Source organism: Anguilla anguilla, chromosome 13 (genome assembly GCF_013347855.1).
Source record: "Anguilla anguilla isolate fAngAng1 chromosome 13, fAngAng1.pri, whole genome shotgun sequence".
Classification (NCBI taxonomy): Eukaryota; Metazoa; Chordata; class Actinopteri; order Anguilliformes; family Anguillidae; genus Anguilla; species Anguilla anguilla.
In genome coordinates, this window is record NC_049213.1 from 11657410 (window position 1) to 11674474 (window position 17065).

A 17065-nucleotide genomic window follows, 5' to 3' on the forward strand; every position below is an offset into this window, starting at 1 on the left:
TACTCCCACATTTATTCCCACATCTGAAATGATATTTATGCATTAATATCCTTTTTTTTTAAAAAAAATCCTCCTGCCCCTTCAAACAGTCAGGAACATCTTTAAATTTTTATTTTTTTGTATTTTAAATTGAGGAGGTTTAGGTTTACATAATGTCTATAAACCCCCTAATCTATATTTAAGCTAAAGGTAAAAAAATATTGTAAACCATGAAATTATTTACTTTTTCACAGTATTTTTCATTTAAGGGATTATAGATTCTGATCTGCTTTATGTTGAGAGAAATGTTTAAATGTGTAGGATATTTTATGTATATTTGTGTATCCACAGCATGTTTATGTCTATTGCCTCAGATCTCATTGTCAGGGTCGTCGTAGTGGGGGGAAAAGTGGGACTGACTACCCAGGGCCCAAATGGGGGGAGGGCCCTCGAAAGGCCTGGAATGATGCATGAGAGACATGGATCAAGAGAGGAAGGGGGCCCACAGAGACTGCTTATGTATAGGGCCCAGACTTTGGTGCTACACCCCTACTCACTGTACTTCACTTTGGGAAGAACTCCGGTAGGGGCTGATGATGACACACTTGTACCCTTCAAAAATCTCATGAAGGCATATTACTACAGATGTTATGCGGGGCAATGGCACGTTCAGGCTGTTTGCAAAGGAAGGGGCCTTATGTTTTCCACATTATACTTAAAAAACAGTGCCAAAACCATAACAAGCTTGATTAATCGTTTCATGAGTCATTAAATTGGCACAGACATGAAAAAAATATACATTTACAAAATGCAGATGTAGGCCCAAAACATATCCACAGAAAATGTCTTCCTGTGATAAATCTTGACACAATAGGGAGAGCCTGTTTAACTTCCTGCCTCTTTCTCCAGAGTTTTGTTCAAGGGTGTGTTCGGATAGAGTCATGACAAAAATGTGGAATGAGGGTGTCAGTTTCTCGGGCGATTCGTTTATCATTCCTCTGCTCTCTTTCACCACCACTGCAACTCAGCACAATACTGGGAATTAAGGCTAAAAAAAGAGCAAAAAAAACTGAAAGTGACCCTTTGTGGCTGTTTCTTTTTTCTTAATGGTGAGACCACAGTCCACTCTTCTATTCTTATTTCTTACTTACTTTCTTCTAACAGGAGAGAAAGCGGGGATGGCTACGGGTAGAGATGGGATTATAGCACAAAATCTGCCACTGGAGAGTCGAACCCCTGGCTGCACAGGGAGATTAATTTAAGGCTTGAGAGTTGTCCGGGAAATAAGCTTGAAAATAAAAAGTACATCATGGCTATTTATAGATATATGCTCTGCCCCTAGAGGCTTGCAGCCGTAATTTTTTCTATCTGCATAGAGCAGTGTAGGTCAGGGGTCCTCAAACTGGGCAAACCCAGTTAGGGAACCCCTGGGGGTATGTAAGTATGCTGGTTTTATTATGAGGTGCTTGTGTTAACAAAAACCAACATACACAGGGGCACCCCAGAGTAGGGATAGGGAACCCCAATGTGATTATCCTGGGCCAGCACTGCAGCCCAATAAAGGTTTTGGGTGTAAAAACTGCAAAATTTAACTGGAATTTCAATTTAACTGCACCCTGCTTACATTTATTCAAATTGGTTGGCTGAATACTAAACTGTGATTGGTGCACATGTGAATGGCAGCTTTTCCAAGTGAATCGTGTTTGCGAATGGAAATATTACCACAGTGCCTTGCAAGGTTACCAGACCACGTTCTGCAGACAGAAAATCAGTGACATGTTAGATGTCCTTCATGTAAAAACAGTTATTAAAATCCAAGGCCAGTGCTTCAGATTTGATTTGCTCGTTTGTACATACATCAATCAATATAATTATAACTCAATCGGTTTTACACACGTATATTTGGGATATTAGTTACTACTCTGATTCTTATGCTGAAATGTTACTGCAGCCAAACTAATTAAAATCCACTTCAAATACAACCAGCCAAGGGTGAAAATACAGGCTAAAATGCTGTCTGTTCCAAGTATAATATGCGTTCCAAGTGAACTAAGTTGCCAAAATATTTGGATGCTGAGAAAATGGTGGGAGGGACTTACTGCACAAATGACGCAGTTAAGGGAGTTTTAATCATACAGCGCATTTCACAGAGGTGTTACATCAAGGACGTGATATCAACTTTATCCGCAATTCCTACGGACCATCTGTACAGGCAAATCTGACAATAAAGGTAAGTAGTTTCAATAGTATTTATACGAATATTACAAACGGCACGATAGTTCACTAAAACGTAATTAAACCAGGCCACCCAACCAAGAAGGCTAACCGTTTTTTACGTGTGACGCAAGTTAAGTAAGTTGCTTGGTACGAGCGCGCACCAGACATTTGATGTTTATCAAAGTTTAAAACTTTTATATATTCGGGTTGGTGTTTTACAGTAATATACATCAATCGTTTTCTAGTTCGGTTGATCACGCACGTCCCTAAAATCAAGGCGACTGATAAACCAAACCTTGTTCAAACAGGTTTTTACATGCTAGTCATTGTAAGAAAACAAGGACGCGAATGGGTGTTGTGTTTCCCTTTTTCGCGTTGGTAAAGTTTTTGTGTAATGTTCAGTGGCATATGCTTTTGAATGCTCGCTTACTAGCTAATTAAACACGACAAAGCATATATTGGGTACATATATGTGTATGGTTCCCGTTCGGATCTCTTTCAAGTTTCAATTAACGGAGTGGTAAACCACATGACACCATGAATGGGGACTTTATCACGTCAACGTCCTCCCCCCACCCCCCGCGCCGGCCGAGTTCGAGACATTCGAGGGGAAGTTTTTTATTCTGTTAAAAAAAAAAAAATGTTTTCATCTCGTGATGCTACTTGTAATCACGTGGTCCAAGGTCCAACAAGTTCGTCAGCGTTCCACGGTTTTAACATCGTATCAACCATACTGGTACCTTAGTGCATGGGGGCCTATTATTATTATTATTATTTCCGTACCGCGGCCTAATGTAGCATTGTACAATCATGTTAAAGTCCAACATTGTGGAATAGCCACATTTTAAAATAGTTGCATTCAAACTACAGCATTAAACCCTAAACCCACAGTCTACCACTTAATACGTCTGATTGATAATCTGTATTTTTGACAAATTATTAAAATGACCACATTAGGGTAGTTGCATTTGTGTAAATGAAAATGTTTTCTTCTATTTTAGATTTCATTATATTTCATATAGCCTACAAATTTTATTCTATTCCTGAGTAGTCGAAGGCTCCATAGATGTGTTGCTTATAAATACTATGCATAACTATTATCATTGGTGTTACCTTTGCTTTATTTTGTTCTGATCAGTTAGGAAATTTATTAGGTTCTCAGGTCATAAAGAACAAGAATGAAATATTTGTTCTGCACTTTGGAACAAAGTGATTGTGCGGCGGTATGGTTTCTGTTCACTGCTCTAAGTGTGTAGTCTCCCTGAGCTTTGTCCTTCAGCCTGTGCGTGTGTGTGTGCATATATGTATGTGCATGCGTACGTGTGTGTGCGTGCATTGTGTTGGGTGTGTACTTACACGCGTTCGTGCCTACATATGCGTGTATGTGCACTGAAACTGGTATCAGCACAGGTATCAAAGCCATAACAAACTACAGCACTGACCACTCAGCCGTTACAGCTGTGGCGCTGATCACATGGTCTAGTCCAAGATGAAATGAATTAACAAAAGCATTTTAGTAATGAAAATAAATGCAAATACAGTACATTTTTTGCACTGCCGACATTGTCAGAACACCAGCATATACTTGACAAACGTCAGTGTTTTGCAACCAGTGAAGGCCCTTGGTACTGGTCCTGCTTCAGTTTGATCTTTTGTCTTCTAATGACATACACTGATCAGCCATAACATTAAAACCACCTGCGTTTTTCTGCTTTTTTCTGTAGATACTACAAGCATTGTTTTTCCTGATTAGTTGGGAAAATTAATTACGAGAAACAATGCTTGTAGTATCTACTGCATATCTGGCAGCAGCACAGTAGTGTGAGGCTCAATTGATACCTTTGACCCTTGATGACCTAAAGCCATTTAGCCAACAAATGTGTTCCATACAGTATAAGCATTATTTACAGCTGAATCTAGTCCCACCCCCCAATTCCCATAGAAATCCATTCAAATGCAAAGAGTTTTTGTATTGCTTGTAGGACCACCTGACAATAAGATTTCCAGACTCTGATGATGATGATAGGTCACAGACATCAGGAAGTCATGGCATGCAAAGGATATGCAACCAAATACAAACCATGACTCTTTTATTTTCCATTATGTTAATTTGTCTAAAACACTGAAATGGGGGACTACATGGTGAAACCAAAATGTATAAGAATACCCTTTAATAAAAGCTGTGAGTCTGCGCTTTGACTACGTGTGAATTGTTTGATTACAAACGGAGAAAATAACATATTAAATGAGAAAAAGCAGAAAAATGCAGGTGGTTTTAATGTTGTGGCTGATCGGTGTATATGACAGATGACAGAATAGCTGGGAGGTGATGATATTTAACCAACCCATCTTTGGCTGTAGAGTATATCTATTCATCATCCTATATGTTTGTGAAATCTCTGACTTGTAAATGTAAATCATTCAAGATAGTCAGAATCTGATTTGCACTTTGGTCCATTGTAATCACATGCACGCAATCTGCTGCATCATTGTGCTGAGAAAAGAGCAGGCTCGGCCATTTAAGAGCTGTAGCAGTTGGGAGTCCAGTTTCTGCATTGTAAGCAATGCTGCAATTGCCTGTCCACAACTTGGACTACTGAACACCGTGTTGGGATCATCTTTCCAGACGACGGCAGAGTGTAAGTGCCCAGTGCTATTGATTTAATGTTCCGGTGTATTTATAAAATGAAGACAGGAAGCAGTGAAAACATTTGGTTCAGTCGTGGTGGCAGTTTTGACAGTAAAACTGGGTTTACTCCTGTGTGAAAAAAAATATCATACGGAAGTATACCTGAAGTATACTATTTTATACATGAGAATACTTGAAGTATAATTAAAGTTTATATCAAGTATGCTTAGTACACTGTTTTCACACGTGGGCAGTGTCTGCCTCCTGTCTTTTACCACAGTGTTATGTTCCACTAGCACGTTGACTTCAGCCGCAAGCCAAGTAGCTAACATATCACTGGCTACAATCTTTAAACTCTAAGACTGAAATATGCAGGAGTAGCAGTCTAGAATTAGAAGTTGTAATTTAGTAGAGATGTCGGGGTTTTATGTGCATCTCCTGACTTTATTTGAGTTACTGTGCACCGAGCTCCACTTTGCCAAGTCTATCATTTGTCATTTGCAAGGAGGCTTAGAAGTGGCATATATCTTGTTCATGTTTGAATTCATGAGAAAAAATGACTGAACTGAAATTAATTTCAAATGTGTGAATATTAATACAATCCTCCTGTTATGTCGGTATAGGCTATAATATGTATGTTTGTGAAGGATAGGATGATAGCAACTTACACGGTGTGTCTCAGGCTTTGAGTAAATTAACCGCTCATCACACACCAGTATTGTAAAAGAAGTTAAACTTAAAATGTGTTCTGACGGGTGGGGGTGAGCTTAGAATTTTGCAAATTTGCAAATCTGAATTGCTTGTCTCAGGCCAGAATATGTGTCTCTAAAATGTGCTATAAACCAATTAAAGTCCATAACTTTTGCTCAAGTTGGAATATTCCCATAAGTAGCCATTTTACAGCATGAGGTTGTGGGTTTTATCTACTGTACACTTTTATGAACATGTGAAGTCTAACTTCAAAATGTTCCTCTCTTTCACCATTACCCAGGGGCTCAACCAGGAACCATAATGGCAGTTGAAGGAGGGGCTAAGTGCATTAAATACCTACTGTTCTTTTTCAACTTCCTCTTCTGGGTAAGTCAGTCATGTATTTCAAAGCCATTTCAAAGAACCAACCCCCCCCCCCCCAAACACATGCACACACACACACACACACACATACAGTATGCAAACACACACACGCATGCACGCACACACTCTCTCTCTCTCCTGAGGAGCTCGTTGTGATTGTTTGTTCAGCGATAGAAATCCTGCCTGAAACAATGGGGGGCAAAACCCTTAGGATATTTGTCCTACATCTGACATTTTGAGTTGAAAGGGGTATCAGAAGAGTAATATACTGGGGCAAACTGCACCAGCTACACTAGCAGGGCAGGAGGACACATTAAAATCTTATTCCATTCCATTCCAAGCACCAAAATGGTGGACTGTGTGCTCCTCGTGTGTGCGTGTGTCATGTTGTATGGGTGGTCAGACCTGGTGTTTGTCAGACACTGACACTCAATACTATATTGGTTTACGACACCACCCATGTCCGTGGTTACACATTTCACTTCCTCTGTGTTCTGCTTCCATAGAAGCACAGTGTGTGTAAGGGTCAGCAGGGCTGTAATCACCTACCTCCAGAAGTGAATTGTGGAAGTGCAGAAAGGAACTGTGAAATACCACTACTGGAGAAAAACAAAGGATTGCAGTCTGCTATTAAAGTGACAGAGCGAATTCTTACTGAACAGAATAGTTATACACACGTACACAATTCATTGACCACTTATAAATGGGCGCTGGGAATCGCAGTTTCGTTTAGAAGCTAGACTAGCATTGATAACGGTGTTGAAACGCATCCTGACAGTGAAATATAGCCATTGCCCATGAATGCCAGATCCTCTCACTTGGACTATTGACAGGTCTGCATCTGAACCAGCTATCTGGTGCGATTGATGTAGTCTAGTGTGATGAAAGTGACTCGTGGCAGTGATGAGCCTGTACACATGGTCTGGAGTACTCCGGCTCGAACACTCCACGCCAGAGTCTGAGCTGTGCGGAAGGCATGTGCAGCAACTTCTGTGGTTTGGACTCAGGAAACCATAACTAAAGGGCGTTGGTAAAAAAAAATTTAAAAAAATGAAAAAAAAAGAACTCTGTAAATGCATTCAGGCTAAAGTAATCCATCGCCTATTTTTGACTGTGAACAAGCACAGTCCTCGGTCACTGGGCTTGTGGTGTTCGGCTTGTGAAGTACATTTCTTGACGGTGTGGCTGATTAAACGTAACTCGGTCTGAGTTTGGACCTGTGTGTCATTGGCCTTCAGACAAACCTGAAACCAAAGTAAGAGCTTTTAGGAAGTTCCCCATTCCTGGCTTTGTAGGAGTGAGGGGAGGAGCTTCTTTCTCAATGGCATGTTTGGAATGTTTTTCAGGGTAGAGGGTTGGTTGGGAGGGGATGTACAGGTACATTAGGGTTGGCATGGATTCACAAGGTGGGGGAAAAATAATTGTTTCTGGACCTTTTCTGTCACGTACTCCTTTCTAATAAAAAACTCATTGTTTATGAACTCGTTAGACGGTTTTGTAAAACTATAGATCTAATTCTGAATTTGTAGTTCGACTGCTGAGGAACTAGAATACAGTTCTTTGGCAAAAGTTATGAGAATCTTCTGAGTCATCACTGTGCTCTACTATAAACAACCAAAGGACCAATTTATAACACAGAACAAGCTAAACACTTTGCATTATTATAACCTGATTACTCAAAACACTTTGCGTTGTTATACAATAAGGAATCAAAAAACTTTAGGTCATTATAACCTGTAAAAAAAACCTAAACATTTTTCACCATTGTAACCTGAGGATTCAAATCACTTTACACTATTACGACCCAAAAAAAACAACACTTTACACTTTTGAAATACTGAAGAACAAAAACCAATTTCAACTGTTACAATACCAAAAAACCAAAACACACTGTGCCAGGTTTTGCTACTTGTTTCAAGACATGGTTTATCACAGTTTACATGCCGTCACGTTCATTATGTTGTACCACAAGACATGACACATTTAATGAGCTGTACTGTATTGCACCAGGCTCACAGGACAGTCCCTTAAATGTGTAATTTAAGGACGCTGAGCGATCACCCTTTGGCTGGGTGGCGTCAGTGTTCCACCTCAACAGAGGTTATTGGTTAGCTCCTGTAATAGGAAGTAACAAAATTTTATGTATAAAGCACATTTGAAACAATTGTTGAACTAATGTACTGCACAGAATACATTAATACAAAATAAATGTGCATTACATGAGCACACACAGTACAAAAAAGGAAAATCTTAACATAAAAACGTTTAAGCACTTGGAAATGCTAGGGCAGAGAGGTGTGTTTCAAGTCTTGATTTAAAAACAGAGATGGAAAGGGCAGATCTGATGTTGAGTGGTAGGCTGTTCTACAGTATTGAAGCTAGGACTGCAAAAGCATGGGTGCCCTCGAGCTTTGGCCGGGACCGTGGAACAGCCAGAAGCAACTGGGTGGGCAGCTCAGTGCCCTAGGAGTGGCATAAGGGCAGAGTGGGTCAATGATAAAAAGGGAGCCTTTTAAAATAAAAGCAAAACCTGAAAATTAATTCTAAAATTTTCTGGAAGCCAGTGCAAAGATGCTAAGATGGGAATGATGTGGACCCACTTCTTAGTGCCAGTAAGTAATCTAGCAGCAGCATTTTTGCACTAGCTGTAAGTGTGACAAGATTGATACCAGCATAGAGAGAGTTATAATAATCTAGCTGAGAAGAGATGAAAGCATGGATGACTCTCTATATTGTGGAAGGAGAAACAATTTGACCTTGGTGATTGCTCTAAGCTGGAAGAGATCTGCCTATCAAATCGGAGATCCAAATTAAAGATAACCCCTAAATTTCTAGCATGTGATTTAACTAGTGGAGAGAGATTACCGAAATATTGACGGAGGCTGTTAAAGTATTTAGGTGGGCCAAATAAAAGCATTTTGGATTTGGAGTCATTTAGTTGTCGGCTCTTAACCTCCATCAGACAGTCATTTAGGCTCTGCAGGGAGCACAGGTCATTGGTAGATTTAGGCATCATCCACATAGCAATGAAAAGAAATATTGTACTTACAGATGATATGTCCCAGAGGGAGTATACTGTATATATAGAAAAGAGAATAGACCCTAAGATGGACCCTTGAGGGACTCCACAGGATGGAGGCAGTAGAACAGAAATTATTACTGATGTTCACTGAAAAACTACTATGCCTGAGGTAGGAAGTAACCCAATTTAATGCTGTACCCTGAAAGCCAATCGTATACTCAAGAAGTTTGATGAGTGTTTTGTGGTCAACAGTGTCGAAGGTCTCACTTCGATCTAATAGGATTAAAATGGCAGAATTACCAGCATCGATGGCAAGTAGCAGGTCATTTGTCACTTTCTGGAGGGCAGACTCTGTGTAATGAAGGGGTCTGAAACCAGACTAGAACATTCTGAGAATGTCATAATTGTTCAAGAAAGACAGAAATTTGGAAAGGATTCATTTTTCCAGGATTTTGGAAAGGAAAGACAGCTTAGAGAAGGGATGAAAGTTACTAAGTGTTAAGATGGTGTGGAACAACTGTGTGGGGTACTACCAGTGGCTAAATAGGTGTTAATAATAGAGAGAATGCTGGTACCAACCACATGAAATGACTCTTTACCGTGACGAGAAGGGATGACGTCAAGTGGAGAGGCTATAAGATTCATGTGCGATAGAAGATTCGATAAGGAGGCGAGAAAAACTGGTTCAAACTTGTTCAAGACTGTGGAGCTTGCCACATATGAAGAGTCAGAAAGTGAGGAAGTGATGTTAGATCTAATGTTCTAAACTTTATTTACAAAACAATTCAGAAAATCTTAACATGATTCAGTGGAGACATCAACACCATGGCAGAAAGGGTATATAATTGATTGTGCTGAAGAGAACTAGGTTTATGGAAGTTTTTGGAAATTATGTCTGAAATATTTGCTCTTGCTTTCTTCTTGAAAAGTGGCCAGACTATCTTTAAAAATGTTCAGTTGATCTTCATTCCATTTCCGCTTTGCTTTCCTGCATTCTTGCCTTAGGGCCCAGGTGGTTTCACTAAGCGTAGCCGGGTTTTGTGTTTGAGCCATTTCACTTTAATAGGGGCAATGGGGCCTTTAAAGGAGTACCATGGCGATTTTCACACTTTCTCGGTTTTATGTGCTATTTGCACAAGAGGCATTGAAGAAACACAATGAGCAAAGTATTAAATATGTCCGTTCTGTATTTTTTGAGAAATATGCATTTTAAATCCATCGTCCTATTTTCAACCGGTTGAGAAAGTTGTCATTTTGCTACATCATGAATACAGTAACCACTCCCATTTCCACGCCCCGTAAAGAAATCTGACAGGACACACCGTCCTGCTGTTCAGACAATGCAAATATTTGACTAACGTTAGGTTCACTTAAATTAGAGTGCCTTTAGATTATTTCTGGTTATATTCATTTAGCTAGCTAGCTAACGTTAGCTAGCTAGGAGGTTTGCTTTCATAAGGCAATGTTATCGATAACGTTAGCTTGCTAGTTTGCTTTTATAAGGACGTTATAGTTGTGCTTTTATCTTAACTTGGCTAGCTAGATAGCAAAATTATAATTGGATATAAGTCAACGTCCTTACCTTAGCTATCTATTGATACTTGATATACTACTAAGCTAGCTAGCTTGTGAAAATTCAGTCTCCCAAAGAGAGCGTATCATGGGGGTAGCTATGGTAACGGGGCACGGTCTGTCAATCATAGCTAACTGACAGTTCTCATTACCACGCCCAGACGGTTCGGGTGAATTTTTATAGTGGGAAATTAAGGCTTAGAAAAATACGATTTAAAGTACATTGAAATGACGGAAGAATAAAAAAAATATGCACATTCGTTTTGTTGTTGCCTAAAGACAACTGGGAAGTGTCACGTTCAACCACCATGGTACTCCTTTAAGTAGGCATCTGAGGACTGGGCAGTAGTTGGGGAGTTTATATACCAAGAGTAGTGGGCTGGGGTACTAGGGGATACTACGGTTATGACAAGGCAGCATCATATTGAAAGCTATCTGGCTGTGGTCAGAAAAGCAGGCTTCAATTCAGGCTTCAATTTCAGTTTAATGGGGCCTTAATGGGAAAGTGGAGTAAAGAGAGAAGTAGCCTATGCCAGCCCGAGAAATCAAGTTTTAGTATTACTAGTTCTGCTTACCAGGTGGTGTAAATGTAGACTAATAGTACATGACTTCAGCAGGATCAATTTACTCAGTTAGCTCACTGCAAAAGGCACAAACGCACTTTATGTTCCCGATCCAGGATGACAAATCTGTTTGCCAGTTGAATGTCTTGGGTTGGAGGGGGGTGAAAGGAGTGCCTCCCATCACCTTTTACAACATCCAGCATACAGTCCAAGGTGCCAGCTGTTGCAGAGTGGAGCTGACTGGGATTTTTGGCTTGACGTCTAGCTGGAACAGGGGGTTCCCTAGCCAGGGTCGGGGCAGTGTCTCTGCACAGGGCAGTGGTGGCTGGTGCAAGGCCAAGGGACACAAACGATTCGATGAGCTTGTCTTGCTGTATCTGATGTAATAAGGAAATTCTGTCTTCCAACTCTTTTCTGATTTCATTTGAGTATCGATAGCATTTCTGGTGTGATTTTAGTGCCAGTTTATTAACAAGTATTTTCCTTGGGGTGGTTTACTTGTACTACACACACACGCACACACTTGTGTGCATACACACACACACACAAAGGGTAAGAATGCATTTGCATGGATGGGCAATTCAGTGGCTAGCATATGTAGCAATACATTTATGTTGCCTGCTTATGGTATGACATTTCCCCCTACTTGTAATATGGCTGTAAACGTACTCATGCTTGCCTGCATGAGAGATTTATCTATAACTGCTTTTGTGATTTTTAAAAAAACATAATATAGTTTTAATAAATGATTGTTTATGCCATTAATGTCCCCTCTCTCCCTCCCTCTCACTGCACAGATATGTGGCCTGGCCCTGATTATACTGGGCGTCCTAGCTCAGCTGGCCTTGAATAACACCCTTGCGATTGAGAAGGCATCCGTCTCAGCCGTACCCCTGGTCGTCATCGTGGTGGGCGTGATCGTCTTCTTCATCGCCTTCTTCGGGTGCTGTGGGGCCTTTAGGGAGAGCCACTGCATGATCACCACGGTAACAGCGCATTCACGCATGCATGCTCCATTACCAGTCTTTTCAAATTGTCTTGTGATGAGGGCTTTTTTTAAAACCGCAACTGTTATATACTGATTTCTATGGACTTTTCCCTCATGACTCTTCCTTTTTTCATAAGTTTCTTTAGGATTTAGGTCTTCACACCCTGAAAGTCCAGGGATACAATTAACCATTAAGTTAATTTCTCTTTGTATGTAAGCAGTGTTGAGCTTGAATGTGCCAGTTTGATAGGTTTTAATATGGATAGTTTGATTTAGTTAATACCAGTGATGTCTGCCTGGTAATTATATGCAACTTTGTGCGTATAAATTGTAATTCTCACGACATGTGGCGCACCCTAGTTTTTCATTAGAGGAATAAAAGACAGTAGTTTTTTGTTTTTAAACTCTTCAACTGTGATCACTTTCTGGGGACATTGCAGGATGTCGTTGAGTTCGCCAGCTAACCACAACATTTGGCAGCCTTATTGGCTCCTCACTGTGTGACAGCAGATACGCACATTGTTTTTCTTTAAACCCCGTAACTGGACAGCTTCCGTTTCTTTGTTTGCCATTTATCATTGATTTCGTCACATTAATGTTTAATTGAATGTTCCCATTTTCAGTTTTGTTTTCTTGTTGTCTTTTTGGCTGGACCGCAGCAGCAGGGCCAGCCCTACAAACGCGAATGTCTGTGACTGACTGAGTGAGGAAGTTACACCATTGGTCGGCCAAGTTATGAAGTTACACTATTGGTCGGCCGGATCACGTGTTTTAGGTCCAGCCATTTACTAGGTTTCCTGGTCTTGTTTTGTCCTTCTCCTCTATCCCAATTTGGAATGCCCTTGCACTTATATCCACACTCATTTCTGGATCCTCTGCTCTCCATTTGGTACAGTGCAGACATTCGTGCTCTCCTCTGAAGCAATGCCGAGCATGCCTTATTATCACGCAGCACCTTGCAAGAACTGTGGGGCTCATCCACGCTCCAGAATAAGAACCATCCAGCAGGCCCCATTTCCATCTTCTTGGGTGTATTTTTAACGTATTAAAAATTGCACATGGCAGCTTTTAGCTGCTGGCTAATTTTATTATCTCCAGTGTGATCACCTTTGCCCCTTCATAAACGATCATAAAAGTAACTCTGACTTGTTGTGTTGTTCATATCAGATGATTATGGTTGACTAAAATAAAACTGACATAAAAGAAAACTGACATGAGAACATATCTGGAGTACATTCTATATAAGGTGAGGTTACAAAGTGTAGTTTCAATTTTCTTATAGGTACCAGGCACTTTCTTACCAATACACCACCCCAGCTGGTTCTGTCTGGCTTTCAGCGTTTTAATATTGCTTATTGTTCTCTCTTCTTCTATGTCCAGTTCTCTGTCCTCCTCAGTTTCATTGTCCTCATTCAGATCGGCGCTGCCATCGCTGGTTATATCTATCGGGGCAAAGTAAGTTCTGAATATTACTGAATATCTTCTTGTAATATCTACATAATATGTAATATGCATACCATTTTGTGGCAAGATATGAATATATAGTTTTCTTTTCCTTCTCTTTCCTTACAGCTAAATGAAATTGTGGATTCCGATCTCAAAGATATGGTTAGCAAGTACACCAACAGTTCTGCAGAATTCAAGAAAGCTGTGGACGAAATGCAGAAGGACGTAAGCATGAAATATGGAACCGGTCTGGGTCGTTATACTCCTTTCCAACTGTAGAGCTTGAGCCTGACTGGCTCGTTATACTCCTTTCCAAATCTACAATTGGAACCAGACCAGTGTTACTGCACAGTCTGCTCCAGTTTCGTCGCCATTCACCAAAGACTTAACGTGTAATGAACTTAATTGTATACTTTGAAACATGGGTACGCAGGCGAAAAACTATCTTTATTGGTACGTTGGCTAACTTGCTAGCTAACAGTTGTGAATTACACTTGATAACTAATGTTTGCTAGCTAGCTAGCTAGCTACATAGTTACCAGTGGTGATTTACATAGCTAACATTAGTTATAGCTACCCAAATATATCGACTATAAAGGTAGCTAAAAAGACTACCTAGCTGGCAGTTGTTAGATAGCTAATGTTTGCTGTAGCTAATCTTTGTTAGCTAGGTGGATACACTTACAAACCTTGTGAAGCAATTAGGACAGGATATTAGCCTGGGAAATATCTAGGTAGGTTGAGCTAACTAACTAACTAACTAGCTACGTAGCCTACCTACCAGGTGTGATTTACATGGCTAATGTTAGCTACAGATACCAAAATATAGTTAGCTTTTGAGATTGGAAAGCCAAGTTAAATTTGATTCCATTCAAATCACATAAATTTGGATTTATCAAATGTTGACGCTACAGATTTCTTTGAGTGCACTGTGAACATTGGGTTGCACCTAGTTGCATATGTAGCAGTAGCTAATAACTTCTTTAGCCAACAGGCTAGTAACCAATAAGTTTCCAATAAGAGGTAGATATACTGTAGCCACTGTACCACTATAGAGCTGGAACCAGACTGGCTGTTTATGAACAGCAAGTATCTTACATGACAATTACTGTATTTCCTGATGGTTTCTTGAAGTGGCTAACAGAAAATCCAAGCCTTGTTCCAGCTGTATGGTGACTATGGAAGTAGTTAATCTGTGGAACTGTCATTATTTTGACAACTTTTTTGTATTAACTGTTTCTCTTAAGTGGCTTGTTGTACATCATGTGTGTCTAATGTCTTATCTAACATTTACCTCTGCTTAAACAGTTTTGCTTTTTAGAAATGTACCATTTACTCTGACATTGCGCCTGGCTCTCTGGTGTCAACTCTGGCTTCTCTGTCTTCTCTCTGCAGCTGAAGTGCTGCGGGATGAATTCTTCTGCTGATTGGACGAGCTTCGGGCCAGATGGAACGTCTGTTCCCGACTCGTGCTGTATCAAACAGACCCTGGGCTGTGGAAAAGGAGCCATGCAGGATGCTGACAAAGTGTACCAAAAGGCAGGGCTCACTCACTCTGCAACATTTATAAGCATACATGATTACACTGGAGCTTATGACTGAGGCAGAGACTTTGTGATTGAGGCCTGGGTGAAAGCCATAGCAGTGACTGCGGCTGACTGAGTGTGAAAGCCATAGCAGTGACTGAGGCTGACTGAAAGCCGTAGCAGTGACTGAGGCTGACTTTAGCTGTGCATGTACGTCACAGCAGTGACTGAGGATGACTGAGTGTGTAATCCATAGCAGTGCCTGAGGCTGACTTTAGCTGTGCATGTACGTCACAGCAGTGACTGAGGATGACTGAGTGTGTAATCCATAGCACTGACTGAGGATGACTGAGTGTGTAATCCATAGCAGTGACTGTGGCTGACTTTAGCTGTGCATGAAAGTCACAGCAGTGACTGAGACTGACTTTAGCTGTGTATGAAAGCCATGGCAGTGACTGAGGCTGACTTGCTAACTTTTGTGTTTGTGTCACAGGGATGCCTCTCTTTTGTCAAAGACTACCTGAGGAAGAATGTGCAGCTGGTCATAGTAGCCGCTGTAGTGATTGCTTTCTTGCAGGTACGTGTATGCTTTCTTCCAGGTCACCTACCTGTTAAAGTTAACTTCTCAATTAAAGACACCGTTACAACGTGCTGTAGCATTTAGCCTTTTGCTATTTGTCTACCCTTTTTACGACATATTTACAGAACAGCGCCTTTTGCTTCGTACAGGACTGCGTACAATGTCCTGACATCACTTCCTTGTTTCAGGTGCTGGGGATCGTGTTTGCCTGCATTCTTATGAAGAGCATTCGCAGTGGCTATCAGGTCATGTGATTGGGGCGAAGCACCCAGCGACTGAGAATGCACATCAGAACATTTATTTAGATTTAACTGTTTTTAAAGGATAGTGATTTTTCATTTTTTTCATTTTCCCTTTGTTGTACCATAAAATATAAAAATTTAAGAACAAATAGTTTGTATTTGGAAAGCAGAGGAGTAATGTGTCTTCTTTAATCCAGTAGGTGAACAAATAGCTGAGTAGGGAAGTACCTATAGGGGGCGACATAGCTCAGGAGGTAAGAGCGGTTGTCTGGCAATCGAAGGGTTGCCGGTTCGATCCCCGTTCGATCCCCGCCCTGGGCGTGTCGAAGTGTCCCTGAGCAAGACACCTAACCCCTAACTGCTCTGGTGAATGAGAAGCATCAACTGTAAAGCGCTTTGGATAAAAGCGCTATAAAAATGCAGTCCATTTACCTATAGGCTGAAATCCTCTGTATCTCAAGCACACGTAGACTGCTATTCTCTTCAGACTAGTCCGCTTCTCTTATGCTAAATTGAGCATTATGTTATTCTTAGTTGGTTTTTTTTGTTGCCAGTTGTCTGTCAAGCTCATCAGGTGTCTGGTACCGTCTGAATAACTGTGTTGCATTAAATGTTACAGTCTAAAATAATCAAGTGCAGTTGTGAGAGAACAGATCTGTTCACATTGCCGTCCTTACAGACACCCCCTTCTATGCACATTATCCCCATTCTTAAGCATTATGTATAAATAAATCAAACGATGAAATATGAGTTTGATTCAACCTAATCAGAACTGTAATTTGGTTACCAGTGGCTGCACTTCTTTCCACAAAACTTGTTCCCTGATGGTTCTTAATACATTTTATGAATAATCAAAGGATGGATGGTGTCTCTTTTTTAAATACAGTATTTTATCACAGAATTCTTCTCTCTGTTATTCTCAATATGGAATGGATGTTTGTATCACTAGATCCTTTTTGTGACGTCCGACACAGGCACTCCCCTCCAGACTCATATGCCTTCATATACACAGGTGGGCAAATACACAGTACAAATAGATCACGGCTATTATCAAACTGGAAGAAATGTATTTAATTTCTTATTATATATTTTTATGTCATAATAAAGATATTGGTAGATTGAAAAATACAGTATGTTAAAAAACCATTTACCGCAATACACATTACATTACAGGCATTTGGCAGACGCTCTTATTCAGAGCGACGTACAACAAAGTGTATAACCATA

General features: G+C 40.5%; 1 protein-coding gene across 2 annotated transcripts; it reads left to right on the forward strand.

Annotated features, from left to right (window-relative positions):
- The first annotated feature begins 2050 nt into the window (after positions 1 to 2050).
- LOC118211223 (CD63 antigen-like) lies at positions 2051 to 16739 on the forward strand. Of its 2 annotated transcripts, none has more exons than XM_035388246.1 (8): positions 2051 to 2209; positions 5817 to 5902; positions 11854 to 12042; positions 13425 to 13499; positions 13617 to 13715; positions 14886 to 15029; positions 15510 to 15593; positions 15785 to 16739. In XM_035388246.1, exons 2-8 carry the CDS (start codon positions 5837 to 5839, stop codon positions 15848 to 15850), a joined length of 723 nt encoding a protein of 240 aa, XP_035244137.1. In that variant the 5' UTR covers positions 2051 to 2209; positions 5817 to 5836; the 3' UTR covers positions 15851 to 16739. The 2 variants fall into 2 exon arrangements, with proteins under 2 accessions (XP_035244137.1, XP_035244136.1); XM_035388245.1 differs by lacking the exon at positions 2051 to 2209 and adding an exon at positions 4721 to 4835.
- Positions 16740 to 17065: the final 326 nt, after the last annotated feature.